Source organism: Malaya genurostris, chromosome 3, assembly GCF_030247185.1.
Source record: "Malaya genurostris strain Urasoe2022 chromosome 3, Malgen_1.1, whole genome shotgun sequence".
Classification (NCBI taxonomy): Eukaryota; Metazoa; Arthropoda; class Insecta; order Diptera; family Culicidae; genus Malaya; species Malaya genurostris.
Window position 1 is genome coordinate 139810514 of NC_080572.1, and position 23116 is coordinate 139833629.

Here is a 23116-nt window from a genome sequence, read left to right on the forward strand (position 1 = left end):
CACTGCTAAAGCCTCACGTTGTGTTTGAGGATAAACTTTTTCAGTGGACGTTAGGCCTTTTGATGCGAAGCTTATTATTCTGGCAGTGTTCGACGAATCTCGTTGGGTTAATACGGCACCTGAATTAATCAATAGCTTTAGAACGTTTACTGTTAATAAAATGTAGATTACCTAAGCCGATAGGTGACGCATCGACATATAGCTCTGTCGTGTCTTTGGGGTCGAAAAATCCGAGTTTGCGTACGTTGAAAGGAAGCTCACTCACAGAGATCATCGAAAGCTCTGCGTTGTTCATCGCCAAAACTATAAATATCTCCGCGAACAAATTTGCGCAATGGCTCGGCTCGAGTAGATAAGTGCGGAATAAAATGCCCAACAAAATTAACAAGCCCTAAAAAGCTCCTGACCTCCTCCTTGGTGTGTGGCTCCCTGAAGTTCATAATCGCCGAAATCTTTTCATCGGAAGGACTTATTCCAGCTGCACTAATCTTGAAGCCCAGTATGTCCAGCTCCTTGACTCCAAATTTGCATTTGCTAGTGTTAAGCTTCGCATTATTATTCCTGAGAACCTTCAAAACCTTTTCCAATCGTAAATTATGTTCCTTCATAGTTTTCCCAGCTACTACAATATCATCAATGTAGACTATAACTCCTTCGATATCAGCTAGCATTTCCGTCATAATTCTTTGGAAAATTTCAGGTGCGCAGTTGATGCCGAACATTAACCGTTTAAAGCGCATCAATCCGCGACTGGTCATAAACGTAGTAATTGCCCGGGAGTCTGGATGCAACTCAATATGATAAAACGCCGACGTAATGTCCAATCGAGAGAAGTATGATGAACCTCTGAGTTTGTTTAGGAACGTATCAATAATAGGAAGTGGATAATATTCCCGTTGAATAGCTTGGTTAGGATATTTCATGTTTACACATAAGCGTACATCTTTCTTTCCTTTAGGGACAACTACCATCGGGGAAATCCATTCAGGAGCACCGTTAACTGGCTCAATAATATCGCTTCGGAGCATCTCAGTAATTTTATCATCGACTTTTTGTTCCATGGCTTCTGGGATCCGAAGGTAGGCCACCCTTTTTGGAGGAACGCGCTCATCAATTGACAACTTCAATTGAATATTCGGAAACTTAGGAAATGCACTTTGTTCTACATCTATGCTGTTTACATCAATACCCACTTTCAGCACTTTTAAGTCTTCTGCAGTTCTTTTGCTTAGTAAGCACCTACTGGCACCTTCAATGACGAAAAATTCCTCGTATGCTTTTGGTTTGGATGCATTCACCGAAATCCATGCCTCGAATATCAGCAGGACTCGAAGCGGGTTTTTGTTTGCGTATGAGGTGAACTGTCGGCCACATTGGAATTTCCGCTTGAAAATCGTGGCCTCGCTGTTCTTGATTTGGGTCCATATCTCTTCGGTTATTGTATTTATAGCGGCACCAGAGTCAATAAGAAACATTACAAGAAAATTGTCGATCATACAGATAATGTTACCATCATTAACTGACTGTTTCCTCACCTAATAAATATAAAATTACATTGATTAGTGTTTTTAACACCTCGAGGCGAAATGAAAGTTAAAATTTTATTTGACTGTTTTTTTTAAATTTTTTTTTTATTATTTTTTTCCTTTTACAAAAGAAATAAAAGTAATGTTGGCTTTCATCCAATTTCGGCTAACGTTTTAAAAGTGTGAGTTTTGCAAATCATTCTACCTCAGAAATATCATCTCTGGTGGGACGACGAGGGAGCTCTTCATTCCAAATTTTTTGTGTGCGAACACAGTTGGTTTCTTCAGCTGGGCGTTTCCATGTATATCGCGCGTTTACCGTTTTTCTGTTTCTGCATTTACGAGCAAAGTGCCCGTCGCGTCCGCATCGATTGCATTTCGAAGCACGAGCTGGGCAATTTCGAGAATCCCCAAGATGCGCACGAGATCCGCAGCGGTCACATTCGGATTCCAATCGCCTATTCTGTTGTCTTCTAAAACCGAAATTTCTGGATTCACGGTCAACGAACTTTCTATTCGTAGGTTCACCATTAGTACGCCGTAGCCACTGTTGCTCGACAGCTGCCACTGGAAAATCATTGAACGCCTTGGATTTTTCTTTTTGCTTCGTCAGAATTTCCCGATTGATTGCGTAACTGGTTAATTCGTCCAAGTTCATGATATTTTCGAGTCCCTTATCACGCACCCGTTCATCGCGCGCTCCCATGGTTATTTGTTGAAGAATTTCTTTTTCCTCGCGGTCTTTGAACGCGCACCGGCGGGCTTGTGTACGAAGCTTCAGGATGAAATTATTGAATGACTCGTCACACGTTTGCTTCAAGGATCTGAATAGTTCCAGCTCCACCCGTTCATTCCGCTTTCCGACAAAAAACTTTTCCAACCGTTTGACGGCATTATCATACTCGGGTATCTCAGCCGGACAAAGAGGTACTTTCACCGGGCGTGGATAAATTTCTTCTGGAACAACTGCAAGGTTGTGAAAAATCCTTTGTAGGCCACGGCCACCTAGTGTCAACATCAACACACATTTCTCACGCTGCGATTCGATGTGTTTCAGCTCCAACAATAATTCGAATGACCGATGCCATTCTTCCCACTCTCTTCGTAAATCTTGAGCATCAGTTGAATCATTAAAGGGCCCCAATGGCCAGTGCATCTTATCTTCGGAATTCATCTGCAAGAAAATTGTATTGATAGATTTGTCTGATGCATTTGGTTATATTTTATTTTAGTTTATGAGCATTATTCAGAAACCTTTTTTGTCGAAGTACAGAAAAATACCGTTTCAAAATACCATAGAGCAAGATCTGAAACTAACCTAATCTTTACACAGCTGTCACAATCACCAATACGCACTTTCTAGCGATTCAACACTTTGTTCTTGAGGAGTGTGTGTCATATGAATCCACTAGCCTCAGTTCTGATGCTCACTAATACATGTTTCTTAATTTGAGTGTACCCTTCAGCTACCTCGCTGGTCTGGTATTTTTTCGAGCCCTACAGCTCATCGGCTGGCCTGGCTGTTTTTTTTTCCTGTCCTTCAGCACACTTGCTGGTCTGACAATGTTTTGTGTGTGTGCGCTCTACAGCTAACTAACTGGACTAGCTTTATTTATTATTTGTATGTGTTTGCTTTACAGCTCGATAGCTGACCTGATTTTTTTTTCGTGGATCGCCTCCATTTTTTTTTCTTGGCGTTGCATTTTAATTCCTGTGCATTGTTTTGCTACACTGCTTTTTTTTCGCCAGTAATTTGCTTTTTTTTTTGTTGCGTTTCTAACGCTCGTCACCCACCAATTTTAAAACATATTTCATAGCAAATTGTATTTTTTTTCTTACCTTAAATGGGATCGTACCGACTGCGCCAGTTGTACCGTTACCGTTCTCGCACTTAATGTCTCCAGCGATGCCAGATAGTTTACATCCGCTCTCGATTCTCTCATATTACTCAATTCGAAAACTAACAGGGATGTAATCAGGGTCTTTGATAATAGTACAACTCTACAACAGTATGAGTTGATTCTTATCAAAATAATTTTTCCGTGATGCACTAGTTCCACCTATATTGTACTGCGCGAACTATTTACTATCTGTACACCCCTTGAGTTATGTAAAAGTTTTTTTACTAGTTAGTTTCCTCTCGTTTGTCAACACCGATCAGCTGCTTGCATTGATGCCTGATTTCATCAAAATATTCGAAAATGAATCGTCACAATAAATTATTGGATTACGTTGATAATATATTTAACTTTTTCGCGATGTTGGAAGGTATTTGACTCAACATTGTTCATCTAGACTATTTTTTATTGTGTTGGTAGTTTTCACCATAAATTAAGTGGCGGCAGACCAGAAGCAAGTAAATATTGTAACAAAACGGGTTCGATTTTGTATTGCGTTGGAGGATGGGAAGTAGGTACAATTATGTATATAGATTTGGCAATATGTATTAAATCTGTATCCTGCATGAAATTCGCATGGACGTATACAAATCAATACATTACAGGTAATTCTGTATGAATGGCAACTCTGTTGATAAATGGAAAAAATAAACACAGTCTAGATGACAGACAGGATGTTTTTGATAGGGTAACGTGGCGCCATCATGACACATGTGAGTACTGTCCCAAATAAAGGAATATTCGAAATGATCGTTAAAATGATTGAAGAATCTAATTTGAGTGTCCTGTCTGTAAGTCTGTGCTAAAACACCGCATGCAAAAAACACATGCGGATGATAAAAAAAGGTATCATCTCACTGCTAGGTGGATTAAGCACGTTTACACTACTTTATTCGTTAGCTTTTTCCATTCTGTTATTACATACAAAATTGTATTTACGAAGTTTGTTATGCTTTTTATTATTAATAAAATTGAACAATATTTTTTCGCATTCCGCATTTCAGATATCTTGTGACAGACGGTATTAGAATTTATCAAGTAACACTTTATATTCTTTATAAAGATCTGCTTATTGTTCCTTTTTCTCTAAGTTTTCATCATCAAATTTTCCGCATTTGGTTTGGGATTGAATGTAAACTGTAATTAGAATGGATCATGCTATGATAATAATAATAATAATAATAATAATAATAATAATAATAATAATAATAATAATAATAATAATAATAATAATAATAATAATAATAATAATAATAATAATAATAAAAATATAGAGACTCTCCCTATGGCGGAGTGCTTTTAGAAATTGAGATATTCATTTCATTTTATAGATTAAATATTCCTACGACTTCTAGTACAGAAGATGTTGCTTGTCAAATAAACATTAAAAAAAAACCTCGCAAAAAGACGTTGTTGAAATTATTCAACAAGTTTCTTGAGCAAAATATTGTTCCACCAGTCTGGAGGCAAGTGAAAGTTATTGCCATTCAAAAGCCGGGGAAACCAACTTCCAATCACAACTCATACAGACCCAGTGCAATGTTGTCCTGAACCAAAAAATTGTTCAAAAAATTAGTCTTCGACGTCTCGACACTCCTCTATAAGACAATTGGCAGATGATGGCATGGTCTCAGTTACTGGACCCAAAGCTGTTAACCTGCAAAAATAATTGCAAGATACCTTAGATAACTTGTCCGTTTGGGCTGTTCACCTCAATACCCAATTCTCTGCGGAGAAAACAGAGCTGGTCATCTTTTCAAGAAAGCATGATCCCACTTCACATGATGGGAAGAATGATCCAACAGGGTTTGACTTTTAAATACCCCGAGGTGTGGTTAGCTTCCAAATGCACGTGAGGAGGACACATTAGGTATCTGATAACAAAACGCTAACAAAAAGTTAATTTTCTTCGAACAATAACAGGATCTTAGTGGGGTGCTCACCCGAAAGATCTAATAAAATTGTATCAGGCAACGATACTTTCAGTGATGGAATATGAATGTGTTTGCTTTTGTTCCGCTGCATGCTCTCATAATATTAAACTTAAGCGATTCATTATCGTTGTTTGCGAATTGCTTAGGCTGCATGCATTCGAGACACAAACAATGAGTCTTGAAGTTCTATAAAGCAAAATAAAACGACAGGCAATAAGAGAGCCGATACCTTAGCCAAACATGGTGCTATTAGGAATGAAACACTTGCCAGCTGGCAAGCTTCTTGGAATAGAGATGATCTGACCATGACGACAAAGACATGGTTCAAAGGACTGGATGTGAGTAGGGATTTTATTTATGTGATATCCAGACTCATGTCCAATCACTACACATTAGATGCACATCTCCTTCGAATTGGACTTTCCGAGGTTAACCATTGTGGTTGTGGCGAAGGTTATCGCGATATTAATCATGTCGTTTGGACATGCGTGGAGTATCGTGATGTCAGATCTCAACCAATAAATTCTTTGTGTTCCCAAGGTAGTCGTGACCTTGCTTACATGAAACTTTTTATCATTTCTTTAATTCCATTGGAGCTCCAGTTTAAATTTTATTTTATGTTAGACTACCTTCTCTTCCATGAGTTCAATCAATAGCCAGCTATCTTATATTGAATAAAAGTGATGAACTGATACAAGCAATACATTTAGGGTTTTATTTTTGTTTGTACAGAAAAGCACATATTTTATTTCAGCTTTCTTCACGTTTCGCCTTCGGTTCATCAGTGCTTAAAGCAGTTCAAATTGAACTGCTATCTCCGCCTAACAGTTCAATTTGAACTGTTAAGTAGCGGTTCAAATTGAATTATTAGGCTGATATGGCAGTTCAATTTGAACTGCTTTAAGCACTGATGAACCGAAGGCGAAACGTGAAGAAAGCTGAAATAAAATATGTGCTTTTCTGTACAAACCAAAAACAACCCTTAAATGTTCACACTCTGCGGCGACCAGTAGTAAGTCGTCACTCGTTTTCGTTCTAGCCATCAGAAAGGATATTGCATCTCGGTGCAATATTTAAAAAGTCGTTACATAAATAATGTAAACTTTGCGTCTGCTTAGCGACTCAAATTTAACAGTTAGGTGGATACGGCAGTTGAACTGCTTTAAGCACTGATGAGCCGAAGGCGAAACATGAACAAAGCTGAAGCCTTAAATAGTTATAAGATCATATTCAAAATAAATGTATTTTTTAATGTAATTCATAATAGCAAATCGTTTGATAAAAAAACTCTTCTTAATCCACCTAGTGGTGTGATAATGCCTTTCGTTTTCTTCGTAACAGTCTTTATTTTTTTTTGTCTTTTTAATAAATAATTTCGTACACTAATTTGGGCTCATTTTTGACAACAACCGATTCAGATTGATTCTAATTGTTCACAAGAGCATGTTTCAGTGTCTATGTCACATAGTCGGCATCATTTTTTCAACCAAGCGCTTGATATTTGCGTTTCCTATTTGTATGAGAAGAGTGATGCTAACCTTAAAAACCCGTTTTAATCCACCTAGTTGTGTAATGATGCCTTTGTGGCGGTGTAAGGTGAAATTTCCGAAATCGAAAAAAAAATTTGATGCTGAAAATCTTAGAATTGCATGAAACTTCGAGATTTAGTGTCATCTCGAAAAAAATCGGAACCAGAAGTCGTAGCTATTTAATCTTCGAACTTGATCAATGACCCAATACCAGCTTTTAAACGAGCTGAAGCTGAGAAAGCTACTCGTAAAAAATTGTTAAAAAGTGCACATGCACACACACAGACATTTTCCGATCTCGTCGAGCTGAGTCGATTGTTATATAACACTGAGTCGATTTTTATATAACACTTCGATAGTCGATTTTTTCAGTGAAGCTTTCGTGAATGCGATTCGATCAACATTCAATCGACTCAAGACAGAAGCGCAAAGAGATTTACAATAACGCGAAAGAGTGGCAGCCAATGAGAAGCGACTTGGTCAACCACACGGGTGCCGGCCAGAAACTACAGGTGGTATGGAGATGACCGTATGAAGTAGTCGCTTTCCCATAAAGAACTGTAAAAGTTAGAAAAAATACATAACAAAAGATTAAAGAGGTATACGAATTAATTGGCTAAATAATAGCACAGAATCTATATATGTATTCATTTGTAAATAACTGTAATTTATTGGTGCATGCGATCATAAATTTAAAAGAACATCTACAACAATGTATACAATAAAAATAAAAATAAAAATAAAAATAATATTAACAATTACAACACAAACGCAATAATTTAGTTATGGATATAATTAATTTAAACAGAAGAAGTTTGTTCGGAAAAACGGATACAGTTATAACAAATATTCATAGTAAATATCATACAATGTACAATACGACATAAGAATTCAACAAAAAACATCACTTTGAAGTGTAAGAAAATCACTGGTAAGATAAAAGTATGGAAAATATACCAAGAAGGGATAAATAACAGCGAAATATGTGAAATTTAAATTAAAAGTTGGAATTATTCAGTTTTAACATGAGGAATGATAAGTGCGAACAAAAGGCTATTGAAACTGTTAAAAGGAGAATACACATACGTATACGATGTTACTGGATAAAAAAGTACGAGAAATAGAACTATGGTAAACATTTTTTCAGTCAATAGTGTATACATTTATGTTACTCATGCGATGAAACGAACATAAAACCAAGTGGGAAGCACATGAAATTTCAAAACAAAGAAAGAGAATGAAATTACGAGGCATAATATATTATGTTGAGAAAAAGGAGAAATATATTAATCTAATGGCGTTTTCGTTTTTAATTTGCACTACACCGGTGCAGTGCTACACTGAGGCATGAATAAACGAACAAAAATGACGAAAACATAAACAGTAACCATTGGCTACAATAGACGATTCCATTGCACAGAGCTACACCAAACTTTTGATGAGTGCTACACCAGTGGTATCGGTGCAGAAAAAGTGTAGCACTGGTGTAGTGCAATTGGCAAAAACGAACGGTTTCAGTGCAGCTTTCGCTACACCAGTGTAGTGCAATTTAAAAACGAAAACGACATAAGTAAATTAGTTCACGGATCAAGTTAAAGGGTATAAACAATATAATGCAAGTGAGAGATAGAAAAACAATACTGAGATAACTAAAATAAAGATAAAAACCTTTCTTAATCCACCTAGTGGTGTGATAATGCCTTTCTCTTTCTTCAAAATAGTCTCAAGATTTTTTTATCTTTTTATAAAATAATTTCTGACACTAATTTGGGCTCATTTTTTATTTTGATTATTGACTTTGAGAAGAGTGATGATAATCTAAAAAACCCTTCTTAGTCCACTTAGTGGAATTTTCACAGATCTTTCAATATCACCATAGGGGGAGTACATGAAATTTCCGAAATCGAAAAAAAATTGTTGATGCCAAAAGTCTTAGAATTGCACGATACGTCGAGATTTGGTGTAATCTAGAAAAACTTTTTTTTCAAAAAATCGACTTTCTGGGACAAAAACAATCTCAAAGTCCCAAACAAGAAATTTTCAAACCTGAACTGCCGGGTAGCATCCCTCACCTATGTCCGTTTTAGCTCAAATTTTGCATGGGGACTTTTTTGGAGGTATATGAACGTTTGAACAATATTGCTTAACGAAAATAGAGGTGATCCCAAAATATTGGCATCCTTATATACATTAGAGCGATAAAAACCTCGTGTTTTGTCGGTTACGTCACTTATACCATTATGTCTCCGGAACCAAAAATCATAGCCATTCAATCTTCGAACTTGACAGTAGCTTTCAAACGAACATAAGTTTGTTAACATCGGTTCAGCCATCTCTGAGAAAATTGAGCGCGTTAAAAATACAATACGTTTAGTCGGTTACGTCATTTATACAATCATATCTCCGAAACCGAAAGTCACAGCCATTTGATCTTCGAGCTTGATCAATAGCCCGATAGTAGCTTTCAAACGAGCATAAGTTTGTTAAAATCGGTTCAGCCATCTCTGAGAAAATTAAGCGCGTTAAAATATCTTCGAAAAATGCACACACACGCACACCCACTAATACCTCTCTGTACAGAAAGGCAAAAATGGAAACAATTATGAGATGGGAAAAATGAGTTCTTGGAAAAAAGTTATAACGCAATACAATTAAATGAATTGGGAAAAGTTACAATGCGTTCAGAGAAAGAAAGAAGAGTAGGGGAATGTCGTCAGGGTTAGGCCACTGTCTAGGTTGGGCCATTGCTTTTTCTTTTATATGACACGTGCTGCCATCGGTGTTATATTATGGAAGTATTATTCTTAATGATAGCAAACTTTTCACTACATTTGACATGAAAAATGTTTTGTATAAGTTCTATGCATTTGTCTTGTTTTTGGCAGTCCTAAAAATTTAGGAATAACAGTGAAAAGCAGCTCAAAGGTTGGACAAAAATGATGACACCTGCAAAGTGAGTATATATTTCCATTATGTGGTTTTTCAAATAAAATTTCACGCATGTTTTTGAAAACTGCTAATAAGCCACCTGTCAACTTCCACTTTCGAAAGAAATTGCAAGCGAGCTATGAAAGATAGAGTATTAAATTTAACATTAGATAAAAGAGAAAACTTTTCTCTTTCGTCTGGTGTTATGTTCAATACTCTATCTTTCATAGCTCGCTTGAAATTTCTTTTGAAAGTGGAAGTTGACTGGTGGCTTATTAGCCGTTCTTAAAAAAGCGTGATTTTATTTCTTTAATCTGTTCGCATGTAGCGTTTCGCTGTTTCGCGATTAGGAAAAAAAACTCTTGTTGTCTAGGTTGGGCCAGGGATGCCAGGTCATTTTTTTCAAAAATCTGTGATCAAGCCAGAAACCTGTGCAAAACTGTGCACTTTTCCCGTACTATAATAGCTGAGCAGAAACATTTTTGTGAGCAAAAAAAAAGGTCTCACTACTTCCAACTGTGATCATTTTCAGAAATCTGTGAAAATTTGTGCCATTTTCAATATCTGTGCAGAAAGTTGAAAATCTGTGAAACACAGATTAATCTGTGAACCTGGCATCCCTGGGTTGGGCCACTCATGTGATCAGGGTTGGGTCACATCATTTTTTTCGTTTAGTGCCTTGAGACCGTTTTTCCGCTGTCGCGATCCACAGAGCGGTTTCATGAGTCGACCGAATAGAAAATCCTTTTTTAATCCACCTAGTGGTGTAATGATGCCTTTATCATATTACTTATTTTTTCAAAAATATCACTAGAATTTTCGGTGAAGAATTTTTTTTTCAATTATGAATAAAATAAGATTTTCTAACTTTCTTTGGGTATAAACTAACATAACCATTTCAATTTGTAAACAATTAATAAGAATTTGTTTTTATTTTCATCGTCGCACTAAATTATTAAACACACGTTACCGTATAGTTCTGGAACCGGAAGTCGTACCTGGATGAAATTAAATTGCAATCTATGAGATTAAAGGATTTTTTATTTGAGCCTAATTGTGGAAATCGATCAATCATCTCTGAGAAAATTGAGTAAGTCTCGCTTTAAACTTTTTGATCACTATTTCCGGTACTTCTGGAACCGGGAACTTGGAACCATTATAGACGAAGTCGGTTCATTTAGTAAGTAACTAATATAGCCTGAAAACTGAATCAGTTTTGAGCCAAATCTAAAATAATCTTATCCTTTTTGCATCGTCCCTAGAAATGACGGTGCAAAATTCAATAGAAACCCATGAGACTATGAGATTTTTTATTTTATGAGTGACATTAGTTGACAAATACTCTCACACAGACAGATACATTGCTCAGCTTGAGGAACTGTGTCGAATAATATAGAACACTTAGCCCTCTGGGCCAATTTTCACATTTCGATTTTTCAACAGGCATGTCCAAACACTGCACTGCACTGCGTGCTTCATATAACCACCGCCACCGCGTGTATTGAGAATGCCAGTGCGTGCCAGTGCACAAAGAGAAACACGAAACACAATATCCGAAGCCACGGTGCTCGTGGCGCTGTTTTATTTTCGGCACTGGTGTTTCAAGCTTCGGCATACACCGAAACCGCCTATTTTCAGTTTCGTTAAACTCCGGAGCCGAGTGTTTTCAATTTCGCGAAGGCACTGAAGAGCACCCATGCGTTGGTTATATTGTCAATCAATTGAATTCAATCAGACGCGTATTGATGAAAAAAGAATTAATCATTCAAACGCATTTTTCGTTATACCGTGGCGCTATAGGTGCTTATAGTACAAGCAACGTATGTGGCAAAATCGGAAACACTCGGCTTCGGTGTTTGCCGAAGTCAGGAACACTCGACTTCAGTGCTGCCCGAAAATCCAAGCACCGGAGTTTGACAATTACACGACCACCGCTACGAGTGCTTTTTCTACTGCGTTCGGTGTGTGTTTTTCAACACGGGCACGAAGCGTAGCATTCAATACTCCTGGGGGTGTGCTCACGAGTGAAGGTGAGTACCGTGCAGAACGGATCCGTGTTTTTGCATGCCTGTTTTTCAAGAGATTGCATGAGCTTCCTATATGAGAAATAGGAATATCCTATAGTCCTTTTATAGATAATCATTATAAAGTATTGAATAAAAGAATCAGTAATTTAAATTTTTCCAACTAAAAAATATAAATTTTAATATATAAATATAAATATAAATAACTCTGCAGCTATACGAAATTGAACAAAGCACGGAGCAAAGCTGCACGTACCGTATCGTACTAGTTTTGCATTGTCATTTTGAATAACGATTTGAATGTTTTGACGCCCTATAATTTCGGAACCGAAAGTCAGATCAGGATGAAATTCCACAGCATATTTAAAAACAATGAGTGCTTTAATTTGAATCATGAATCGCGAAGATCTGTTTCCGTTTTAGGAGATTTTCTTCACTATTATCGGTGCTTTCGTAAGAGGAAACAAGATCTGTTATCTACATGAATTTAATAGTAAGTTTTATAAAAATGTGCATTTCGCTTAGACATCGCTTGTAAAAAAATACTCATTAAATTGAAAATTTTCACTAATTGTACTGTAATACCGGAATCGGAAGTCGAATCTAGATCTGCTTCTCGGGGACTTTTTAAATAATTTCAAAACCATTTATTTGCATCTTAGTTTGTGAAAATCAGTTAAGAAATATCCGAGAAAATTGAGTCAAGAAAATTGTATGAGACTATAAGACCTTTCATTTGAATCTAAGTTTGTGAAAATCGGTTCAGCTATCTCTGAGAAACGTATGTGAATACTATTTTACTTTTTTGGTGCATATCACCCTTTAATTCTGAAACCGGAAGTTGGATCCAAATGAAACTCAGAAAAGATCTTTCATTTGAATCTAAGTTTGTGAAAATCGGTTCAGCCATCTCTGAGAAAATTGAGTGACATTATTTGTCGCATACCAACATACATACATACATACACACACATACACACAGACAGACATTTTGTGATCTCGACAAACTGAGTCGAATGGTATTTGTAGCTCAGAACTCAGGGCCTCGGTTGTGAGGTCGGTTTTTACAGCGATTGTATAGCCTAAGGCAGGCCCGTGCGCAGGAATCATCCCCGGGGGGGGGGGGGGGGCGGGGTTTCAAGGGGAGAGGGGGAGGGGGGTGTCATACAGGCGAAAAGGCGCCTCATCCACTATATTGACAATGTAAAACGAATTCTGACAGGCTCGTGCGCAGAAATCATTAAAGAGGGGGGGGGAGCTTAAATTATGTCAGTTTATAAATTGATAAAAAATTGAACTTTTTTGTTCAAATGAAGTCATTCTATTGTATCAAAGTGTTCAGTTACAATTCGTCAATAGATAATTCTACGTGGTACTGAAAAAAAACTTTCCAAGAACTCTTTGGGTATCCACCTCGACATCGCGATGAATATTGAGTGAGGCTAAACCATTTAGCCGCTCTTCAGCCATTGTCGACCTGAGGTAAGTTTTGAGACGACGCAATGTTGAAAAAGACCGTTCATTCGTCGCCGTTGTTACCGGCAAAACTGCCAGAACGTGAAGCATTTGGTGGACATTTGGAAACGCGTCTTCATTACAAATTACAGTGGGAAAGGCGCCAAAATTTGAAAAAGAAAGTTGCATCATCCACAATATTGAAACTGTAAAAAAAATTCTGAAAACGTAGTATGAATTGTCAAGTTATTTGCACTTTAATATAATAAGTACTCCATTGTTCATGAAACTTAATTTAAAAAAAATTCTTCATGGGGGGGGGGTTAAAACCCCCAATACCCCCCCCCCCCTGCGCACGGGCCTGGCCTAAGGCAAAAAATCTCAGGGAGCCAAGTCAGGTGAATTCGGTGGTTGCCGAATGGTATTCATTTCGTTTTTAGCCAAATGTTCACGGATAACGATGGCATTGTGTGATGGTGGTGCGGTATCGTGGAGCAAGTTCCACGAGTTCTTTGCCCGTAAATCTGATCTTTGTCGGTGATTTGCTTCACGCAAACGTCTCATAACTCCACAATAATACTCCTAATAGTCAATTTCCAGTCAACGGTCATCCGTTCTTTGATTTTGTTAATGTTTTTGTTGGTTTTCGATGTCGGTGGCCTACCACTTCTCTCATCATCATTCACAGACTCTCGACCACTTCTAAAACGTTCGTGCCACTGATAAACAAAAATAGTCGTCTCGTCTCAGAGTCTCGTTGCCGAAACACTCTTCCAACATTTGCAATATCTTCGTCCCATTGACCAATTTTATTGCAAATTCAATTCCATTTTGAAAATTATAGAAAATCGAGGACACGCACAATCGTAGTTGAAAATGATAGATATTGCAACCTAAAAAAATAAAAGTGTGACTGAGAGTGCTACACGGTGGTGATTCCGGGAACTCTGATCAAGGTAATATTACAGTTTTGAAAGCCCACAGAAGTAGCAAGTTCTTCTCTGCCTACGACGTCTTCGTCTCATGATTTTACCTTTTCTTCGATTATGTCATTGGTCGGACCTTTGCAAGCGACCGCGCAAACGGTTAAATCTAATCGGGGACGCCACCAGTGTTGTGGCAAAACAAAAAAGCGCGACGCGTCGAAGACGTTTCAAAAACGTCAAATATCCGACGTGAGAAAATTCGATGCTAATACACCTGCTAAACGAGGTTACCCATCGAAAAAAGTATGGGTGTGTAATGTCAGAGACATAACTGGATATCGTGAATACGAATATGACACGCTTTATTTATGCTTCTGAATTCGAATTGGTAGTTCATCGATTGTTTGAATTGTGCAACTTTCCCCTCTTTCATTACTAGAAATTTAAACGATGCGACTAGACTAAATTACAGATTAGTTACATTAAACATTCTGAAACGCAATTAAATATTATGAAATAAGCAGTATAGTTCTTTATAATAAAAAAATGGTGGCTCTGAAAAGAAATTTTTATGAAAGCGTTCGTGATGAAGAGTGACGATTTGAGTTAGTTCAGCACGCAGACTCTGAATTCTAAACCCATATTCCAGAACTAAGCTCTAAAACTTGAAGACGATTTTTCGCCATGACTACCAGAATGGGTTTTATAGAGTACAGTAAAATAAATTTCCGCATAATTCTTTAGGAGTATTATTATGGTTCTAAAAAGAACCGAATAGAAGAAGTCTGGAATAAAGAACTGGATCCTGAGTTCAAGAACTAAATTTAGAACCAATAACAGACTCATAATCCAGTTTCAATTCTAGAATTGCAATTTCGAAACTCAATTTGGTTCCGGAATACAGTTCCAGAATCCAGTTTCAGCACGCAGGCTCTGAAATCTAAACCTATATTGCGGAACTAAAATCTGAAAATTAAACTTCTCGTTACGACTACCGAAAACCAAATGATGGCAGGTGCTCTCTCCGTCGCTGCTCCCGCGATGGCAGTCTTCTCGCCTAGAAGGCCAGCAAGCGAATGAGAGTTGCGACCTGAGCGTTTGAGGTTTTAACCACGCAGAAGGCGCTCTCTCCGTCGCTTCTGGTTGATGGTTTAACTCCCGTGATGGCAGTCTTCTCGCCTTGAAGGCCAGCAAGCGAACGAAAGTTGCTACCTGAGCGTTTGAGTTTTTAACCACGCAGAAGGTGCACTTTCCGTTGCTGCTGGTTGAAGGTTTAACTCCCACGACGTCTGCTTCCATCGAACGCACGAAAAGAAATGATCGATTTTCACCACGGTTCCCCCTTTTATACGCATTCAGTTGAAGATATGTGCCTGACTACCTCAAAATCGTCGTCCTTGCGCGAAAAACCCAAGCGAAAGCAAAGAGTTTTCCGCATTATTTTGAAATTTTGAGAAAACTTAATTTTTGAGTTGTTTGTGGTTATCTCACACTGTTCAAAATATTATCCTAAATTCCTGATCATATTTTTGATGAAATGGTGAAAGAATTATGTTGCTACCATTAATACAAGTCGAGATATTCACGATTAAGTTCTGCCCATTCTTCCATATGGCAAATTTTGAAAAGGCACCCCATAGTAAAGTAAGTCGTATTCACGACAAAAAAAACAAACATTTTCGGATGATAATAACGATCAAAACTTCTGTATCGTTTGTTTGGAATTGATGACCTTAAAATTCTTATTGATAGTATATTAAAACTGATTGATTTTAGTGGCCCAACCTAGACTGAAATGGCCCAACCTAGACTGAAATGGCCCAACCTAGACTACTATTTTATTTTTTCGTTTTGTTAATAACTTTAATAATAAGTTTCTTAGGACGGTCTAAACTTTTAAACAAGACCACATAATACAATATAAACAAAAGATACAGGGTGGCCCAACCTAGACGACAAAAAAAAAACACATGGACATAATTTTATATACAAGCTGTATTTGTACGATGAAATATAAAGAGCGGACAGACAAGAAAAAGATAAGGTACAAGCGGACAGAGAAACGACTATCAAAACGACGCTGGTCAGCAAAGAATTCGTATGGGATATAAGAATTTCTGCAATGTTTTTAGTATGAATGGATAAGTGTGTGCGGATAAAGGGATCGCGACCCCAGAATGAAAAAAAATTGCGTACTAATCGAAAGGATTGATGGTTCTGGTAGTTCAAATAACGCACTCAGACTGAAATGCAAACAAAATTTAAACTCGACAATATAGACTAAAATTTAAGACAACACATTTAACATGGTATACTTGAAATAACAAATACTAACCAAAAGAAAACTAACCCATGGTATATTAATCAAAGAGAATTAGAATCTAAGTTACTTTATGGGTTACTGTTATTATTTAATTGTAAATGTATTAAAATCCAGAATTAAGTCTATTTTTTGGGAGAAAACAGGAGTACACGCCGAAAGAATCAGCTCAGGTTGCCGGGGAAAGGAGCAGCGGCATGAATACGGGACGACCGACCGGTTACTATTCGAAAAAAATGAGAAGCAAGTGGAACGATACCAATAGATAGGAAGGAAGGACGACTTCTAAAATTATGGAGGCGAAGGTGGTAAGGAACCATTAAAACATAAATATGGTATACAAGCTAGTTGTGGGGCATATACAGTCACAAAATTTAATTTTTTGTTTATTTATGACTTCTGGTAAGTCAATATTTTTTACTTTTTTCGGTTTTTTTAACGATATCAAACTAACTAGAGATTATAAGAGGAGAAAGAATATGAAATCATAGAGCCATAGTACTCAAAGAAGAGCAAGGATGTGAAGAATAAAGTGCGGAAAAGTGAGACGTGACAAGGGTCATTTAAGTAAGCAAAAGGCTTCTCGTATCTAAACTTTTACCTTCTACCAGAGGAGTCGAACTTAGGCATCTTAGCGATATGAGTTATCCGAGTCTCTGATATGTCAGAAAGTAAAGGCGAAGGTCGTTTGCCATTTACTGTCCGAACCGGCAAAAGTAAAGTTACGAGAAGTTGTCACATTCTGCCCACGACGGTTTCTCACACAATGTGTTTCATTGTGTTGATATTTTCTTATACAGTTAGTTATAACACCGGAATGGAAGATTTGTCCGAAACTATTGCTTGAGTGCCTGGAGTTGTAGCGTATGGCTATGCGTCTCAGGGTGCAAGCGGCGCACGGACAGCGCTCCATTCATCGCTGTGTGTGATGGAATCCCATCAAATTTTTACTTTTTACTTTTTTTTTTAATTTATGACTTCTGGTCAGTCAGTATTTTTTACTTTTTTTCGGTTTTTTAACGATATCAAACTAACTAGAGATTATAAGAGGAGAAAGAATATGAAATCATAGAGCCATAGTACTCAAGGAAGAGCAAGGATGAGAAGAATAAAGTGCGGAAAAGTGAGACGTGACAAGGTTCATTGAAGTAAGCAGAAGGCTTCTCGTATCTAAACTTTTACCTTCTACCAGAGGAGTCGAACTTAGGCATCTTAGCGATACGAGTTATCCGAGTCTCTGATATGTCAGAAAGTAAAGGCAAAGGTCGTTTGCCATTTACTGTCCGAACCGGCAAAAGTAAAGTTACGAGAAGTTGTCACATTACGCTACAACTCCAGGCACTCGAGCAATAGTTTCGGACAAATCTTCCATTCCGGTGTTATAACTAACTGTATGAGAAAATATCAACACAATGAAACACATTGTGTGAGAAACCGTCGTGGGCAGAATGTGACAACTTCTCGTAACTTTACTTTTGCCGGTTCGGACAGTAAATGGCAAACGACCTTTGCCTTTACTTTCTGACATATCAGAGACTCGGATAACTCGTATCGCTAAGATGCCTAAGTTCGACTCTTCTGGTAGAAGGTAAAAGTTTAGATACGAGAAGCCTTCTGCTTACTTCAATGAACCTTGTCACGTCTCACTTTTCCGCACTTTATTCTTTACATCCTTGCTCTTCCTTGAGTACTATGGCTCTATGATTTCATATTCTTTCTCCTCTTATAATCTCTAGTTAGTTTGATATCGTTAAAAAAAAACCGAAAAAAACAAAATTTAATAACCTGCAACAAACCTGCGCATACCGCAACTCTAAAAACAGTCCTCTATCCACAGGTAAAGTTGGGTAGTCTGCCTGCCTCTACGGGTTAAAGGTGCGAGTTATCTTACTGGGCAAAAAATATATAATCATGATATAAACTGCTCATTATTATCTCGTGTAACAGTTTGATCGAAAAGAGTTTCGCAGGCTGTCTCCTCGACAGATTGAATACTGTTCGATCTACACGTTTCAAGCTCCCAAAATTTTGTCAACTGGTTTTGAATTTCTATGGTGGTGCAGGATAACGATACTGTTGGTTGTAAATCACCTAATTGCAGTGGAACTCGACCCGAAACAACCCATCCAAACACTGTGTTTTGAAGTGTCGGTTCATCTATCGATATTCCAGTTTGGCCTTCCGAGAGCAAATTGAAGAAATGTTGTGCTCCGATGATTATATCGATTTTTCCATTCTCACCAGAGAACAGAGATATGTTCGACACCACCGATGCCTTGAACGGCCAGATGTTGTGCGACGAAATGATGCTTTAGTGTTTGACTAAAAGCTGATGTCATGAAACAGAATGAGAGCATGAGTCGAGCAATGCTCCAGCCAGTCGTTCATTACAGAACTGATCTATTACACGTACGATAGCAGTGCATAGCAACACTTCTTGTGTGCGCGTGGAAAAGCTTGAAGGTAGCGCAACACTGCTGTGGGTTGTACTTGTTTGACTTGTGGTGGCAGGATGGATATCATGCATTTTCTGTGAGTGTGTAACGGGGAGCGAGTTTGTGGGTGCCTGAGATAAAATCGTGTTTATTGGTTGACCCTGATGAAATGGTTGTGTGTTCGGATGCTGATGGTTGGCTACTAGAAGTGAGTTCTGCGCTTGTGGGACGGAGTGCTCAGTTGAATCCAACAAATCCGTGTGCAGTAATGGATGATGTTTGCCTTGACAATGGTGGCACGCACCTCTGATGCAGACTCCTAATGATGTCCTAATGATCGGCGACCTTGTGTAACGAAAAGCAAAGCGAAAGGTTTCGTTATAAAATGGACACTTGCCATGCAATTGAACGACAGAATTACTAACTCCTGCTCTTACTCTTTCTTCTATAACTACCGATGCTGATCTATGAGTAACTGATTGAAGTACAGAACAGTGATTTCGCAAAAATTTTATAAGCTTTTCATACCGTGGTACCTCCTTCGAATTATAGTGCGTCTCCCAGTTTCGTAACGAGGTAGTATCCAAGCGAAAACAAATCATATACACGAGAATGGTGCTCCAATTGCTTGTAATTTCACCGACCTTGTCCAGCATCAGCAAATTCTTCTCAAATTATCCAACAGGCTTGTTAAGAGCTTCGTAGTTCTTTTTCTTCATCGCTTCTATTGAAAATAATGAGTCCAGATGAGTTTCGACTTGACGATGAGTTTCGTATTTTCATATCGTTTCTCCAATATGCACCATGCTACCTTATAATTAACGGAAGACATCTCTACCGATTCAATTTCTTGCAAGGCTTCTCCAGTAAATGATGATTTCAGGTAAGTGAATCTGTCCATGGTTGTTAGTTGATTATTCTCATGAATTAAACTCTTGAACGTGTCACGAAAAATGACCCATTCTTTAATGTTTCCACTTCACTCTTGATATGCCAACAGGCCTAGTTTGTAACGTCGAAAAATGACTGTCCGTTGCACAACCAAGATTATTTGTCCTCCAACGCACAAGTGCACTCTTCAGATAACAATACTGCTCTTCAATTTCTAACATAATGTTCGCATTTTCGTCTTCTCTAGCTTCAGCAAGAGCATCTAGACGTTCTGCACGTTCTTCATCCGATTCCTTCGCATCGATTGCTGTTGAGTCCAGATCCTCATCCGTCAACAATTCTATCTTCCTACGCACTACGTGTATCTCATTGAATGCCGACTCCAATCTTTGAATCCGAATTTCTAGTTGCATGCCTTTCCTCATCGTTGGTGTCCAGAAATTTTTTTTTGAGGACTATAGGAACTTTTATTTCAGCCTAAACTTGTTTGACCACTATTTCCGGTACTTCTAGAACCGTGAACTTGGAATCAGTATAGCTAAAGTCGGTTCGGTTAGTAAGTAACTAATATAAACTAAGTCAGTTTTGAGTTAAATTTATTGGAATTGAACCCTCTTTTGCATAGCTCTTTATAAAAGCATGATGAAATTCTATAGTAACTATGGGACTATGAGATTTTTTTTAATTTTATGAGTGATGTTATTTGACACGTACTCACACATGTATACACACATAGCCTTCCGGTAAAATTTTCACTAGTCAATTTTTCAAGCTATTGCATTGACTTTTTATATGAGAAAAGCAATAAGTGTCCTTTCATAGAAAAGCATCGTTATCATGATTTTGTGATAACACTAACAAGTAGGTACAAATTGAATAAAAGATTTACAAATGTACACATTTTTCACCTGAAAACTATAGATTGTAATGTAGCAACTCTGCACGCTATACGAAATTGAACAAAGCACGCTGCAAACGGAGAAAAGCGGAACCGGAAAACCGATCTGGATGAAATTGCATAGAATCTTTTAAAACTTCAATTTGAATCATGATTCGTGCAAATCGGTTTAACTATTACTGAAAAATCAAAGTGAGTTCCGTTTTTGGAGCTTTTCTTCTCTATTATCGGTGCCTTCGGAAGCGGAAACCAGATACTAGTAGTCGCAAAGTAGTTTTATGTATTCACTATCTGTCAACTAGATAAATTTAGCAGTAAGTTTTATACAAATGTGCACGTCGTTGCGCCATCGCTTGTGAAAAGAATACTAATTGAAAATTTTCACTAATCGCACTGTAGTACCGAAACCGGAGGTCGAATCTGGATCAACTTCTCGGGGACTTTTTAAAGAAATTCAATACTTTTTATTTGCTTCTTATTTTATGAAAATCGTTTAAGAAATTTCCGATAAAATTGAGTACACATTTTCTCATAAATTTGCACATATTTCCTTGTTATTCTGGAACCCGCAGTCGGATCCAAATGAAACTCAGAAAAAGTTTGCGAGACCGTGAGACTTTTCATTTAATTCTATGTTTGTGAAAATCGGTTCAGCCATCTCTGAGTAACGTGTGTGACTATTTTTTCCCTTCTTTGGTGCAATTCCGGAACCGGAAGTCGGATCGGAATAAAATTTAATAGCAGTTTATGGGACCATAAGACCTTTCATTTGAATCTTTATTTGTGAAAATCGGTTCAGTAATCTCTGAGAAAATTGAGTGACATTATTTGTCACATACATACATACATACATGCATACACATACACACAGACATATTGTGATACGAGCTGTGTCGAATGGTATATGACACTCGGCTCTCCGGGCCTCGGTTGTAAAGTGGGTTTTCACAGCGATTGCATAGCCTTTCCATATGAGGAAGGCAAAAAGTTATTTTTTTTTTTTTGTTTCAATTATAGAGGTTTTAACCTTTAGGTCATTCACCTCTTCGGGCCAGAAATGCTTTCTGACCCTATGTGCGGGGTTGGGGATCGAACCCAGGTGGGCAAAAAGTTATTAACAAAACGAAAAAATAAAATAGTTGTCTAGGTTGGGCCACTAGTGATTCTGAAAGAAATATGTACTTAAAATATTTCAAATGAACAAACATATAATTATTTATTGTTATTTTATTTGAACATCAATCAGTTTTAATTTAATTTTATTTCAACCCATTAACATCAGAAGAGGTTTGTTTTTTTTTTTCGATAGGTAACCTCGCTTAGCAGGTGTATTCGTATCGGATTTCCTTACGTCGGATATTTGACGTTTTTTAGGTGTCTTCAACGCGTCGCGCTTTTGTTGTTTTTCACGCAACTCTTCACAGCTCTTTGGAGAAGTTAAAACAATGCTTTTAATCAGGCGATGTCCCCAATTAGATTTAACTGTTGGCGTGGTCGCTTACAAAGGTCCCAATGACATAATCGTAGAAAAGGATCAATCATGAGACAAAGACTTCGAAGGCAGAGAAGAACTTGCTACTTCTTCGTGCGCCGTGCGTATCAATAGAACTAACTGCTTTCCCGTTTCGTTAAATTCTGTGGGTTTTCAAAACTGAAATACTAACTTGATCAAACAGTTCTCGGAATCACCACCGTGTAGCGCTCTCATTCACACGAGTAGATTTTTTTAGGTTGCAATATCTGTCATTTTCAACTACGATTGTGCGTGTCCTCGATTTTTAACAATATTCAAAATGGAATTGATTTTGCGATAAAATTGGTCAATGTAACGACGACATTTCAAATGTTAGAAGAGTTTTTCGGCAACGATACACTGAAGAAAATAGTCGTTTATCAGTGGCACGAACGTTTCAGAAGTGGTTTTGAGTGTGTGAATGTTGAATGTGAGTCTGTGAAGCGATAGGCCAGCGACATCGAAAACCAACGAAAACATCAACAAAATCAAAGAACGGATGACCGTAGACTGCAAATTGACTATTAGTAGTATTATTGGGGCGTTATGAGACGTTTGCGTGAAGAAAATCGCCGAAAAAGACCAGATTCGCGGGCAAACAACTCGTGGATCTTGCACTACGATAACGCACCATCACACAATGCCATCGTTATCCGTGAACATTTGGCTAAAAACGAAACGAATACCATTCAGCAACCACCGAATTCACCTGATTTGGCTCCCTGAGACTTTTTACTATTCGGTCGACTCAAGAAACCGCTCCGGGGAACGCGTTTTAGCACACGAGATGAGATTAGTGAAAAATCGCAGATGGCTTTGATGGCCACACCGAAAATTGA

The 23116-nt window shown here is 37.8% G+C and overlaps 1 protein-coding gene across 1 annotated transcript; it reads right to left on the bottom strand.

The window, feature by feature from the left end:
- Nucleotides 1-1712: 1712 nt before the first annotated feature.
- LOC131438856 (uncharacterized) lies at nt 1713-7028 on the bottom strand. Its single transcript, XM_058609192.1, has 3 exons — nt 6897-7028; nt 3366-4561; nt 1713-2700 (listed from the first exon to the last, which is right to left on the bottom strand). The coding sequence occupies exon 3, from the start codon at nt 2698-2700 to the stop codon at nt 1723-1725; it is 978 nt and encodes a 325-aa protein (XP_058465175.1). The 5' UTR covers nt 3366-4561; nt 6897-7028; the 3' UTR covers nt 1713-1722.
- Between the last annotated feature and the right edge of the window lie 16088 nt (nt 7029-23116).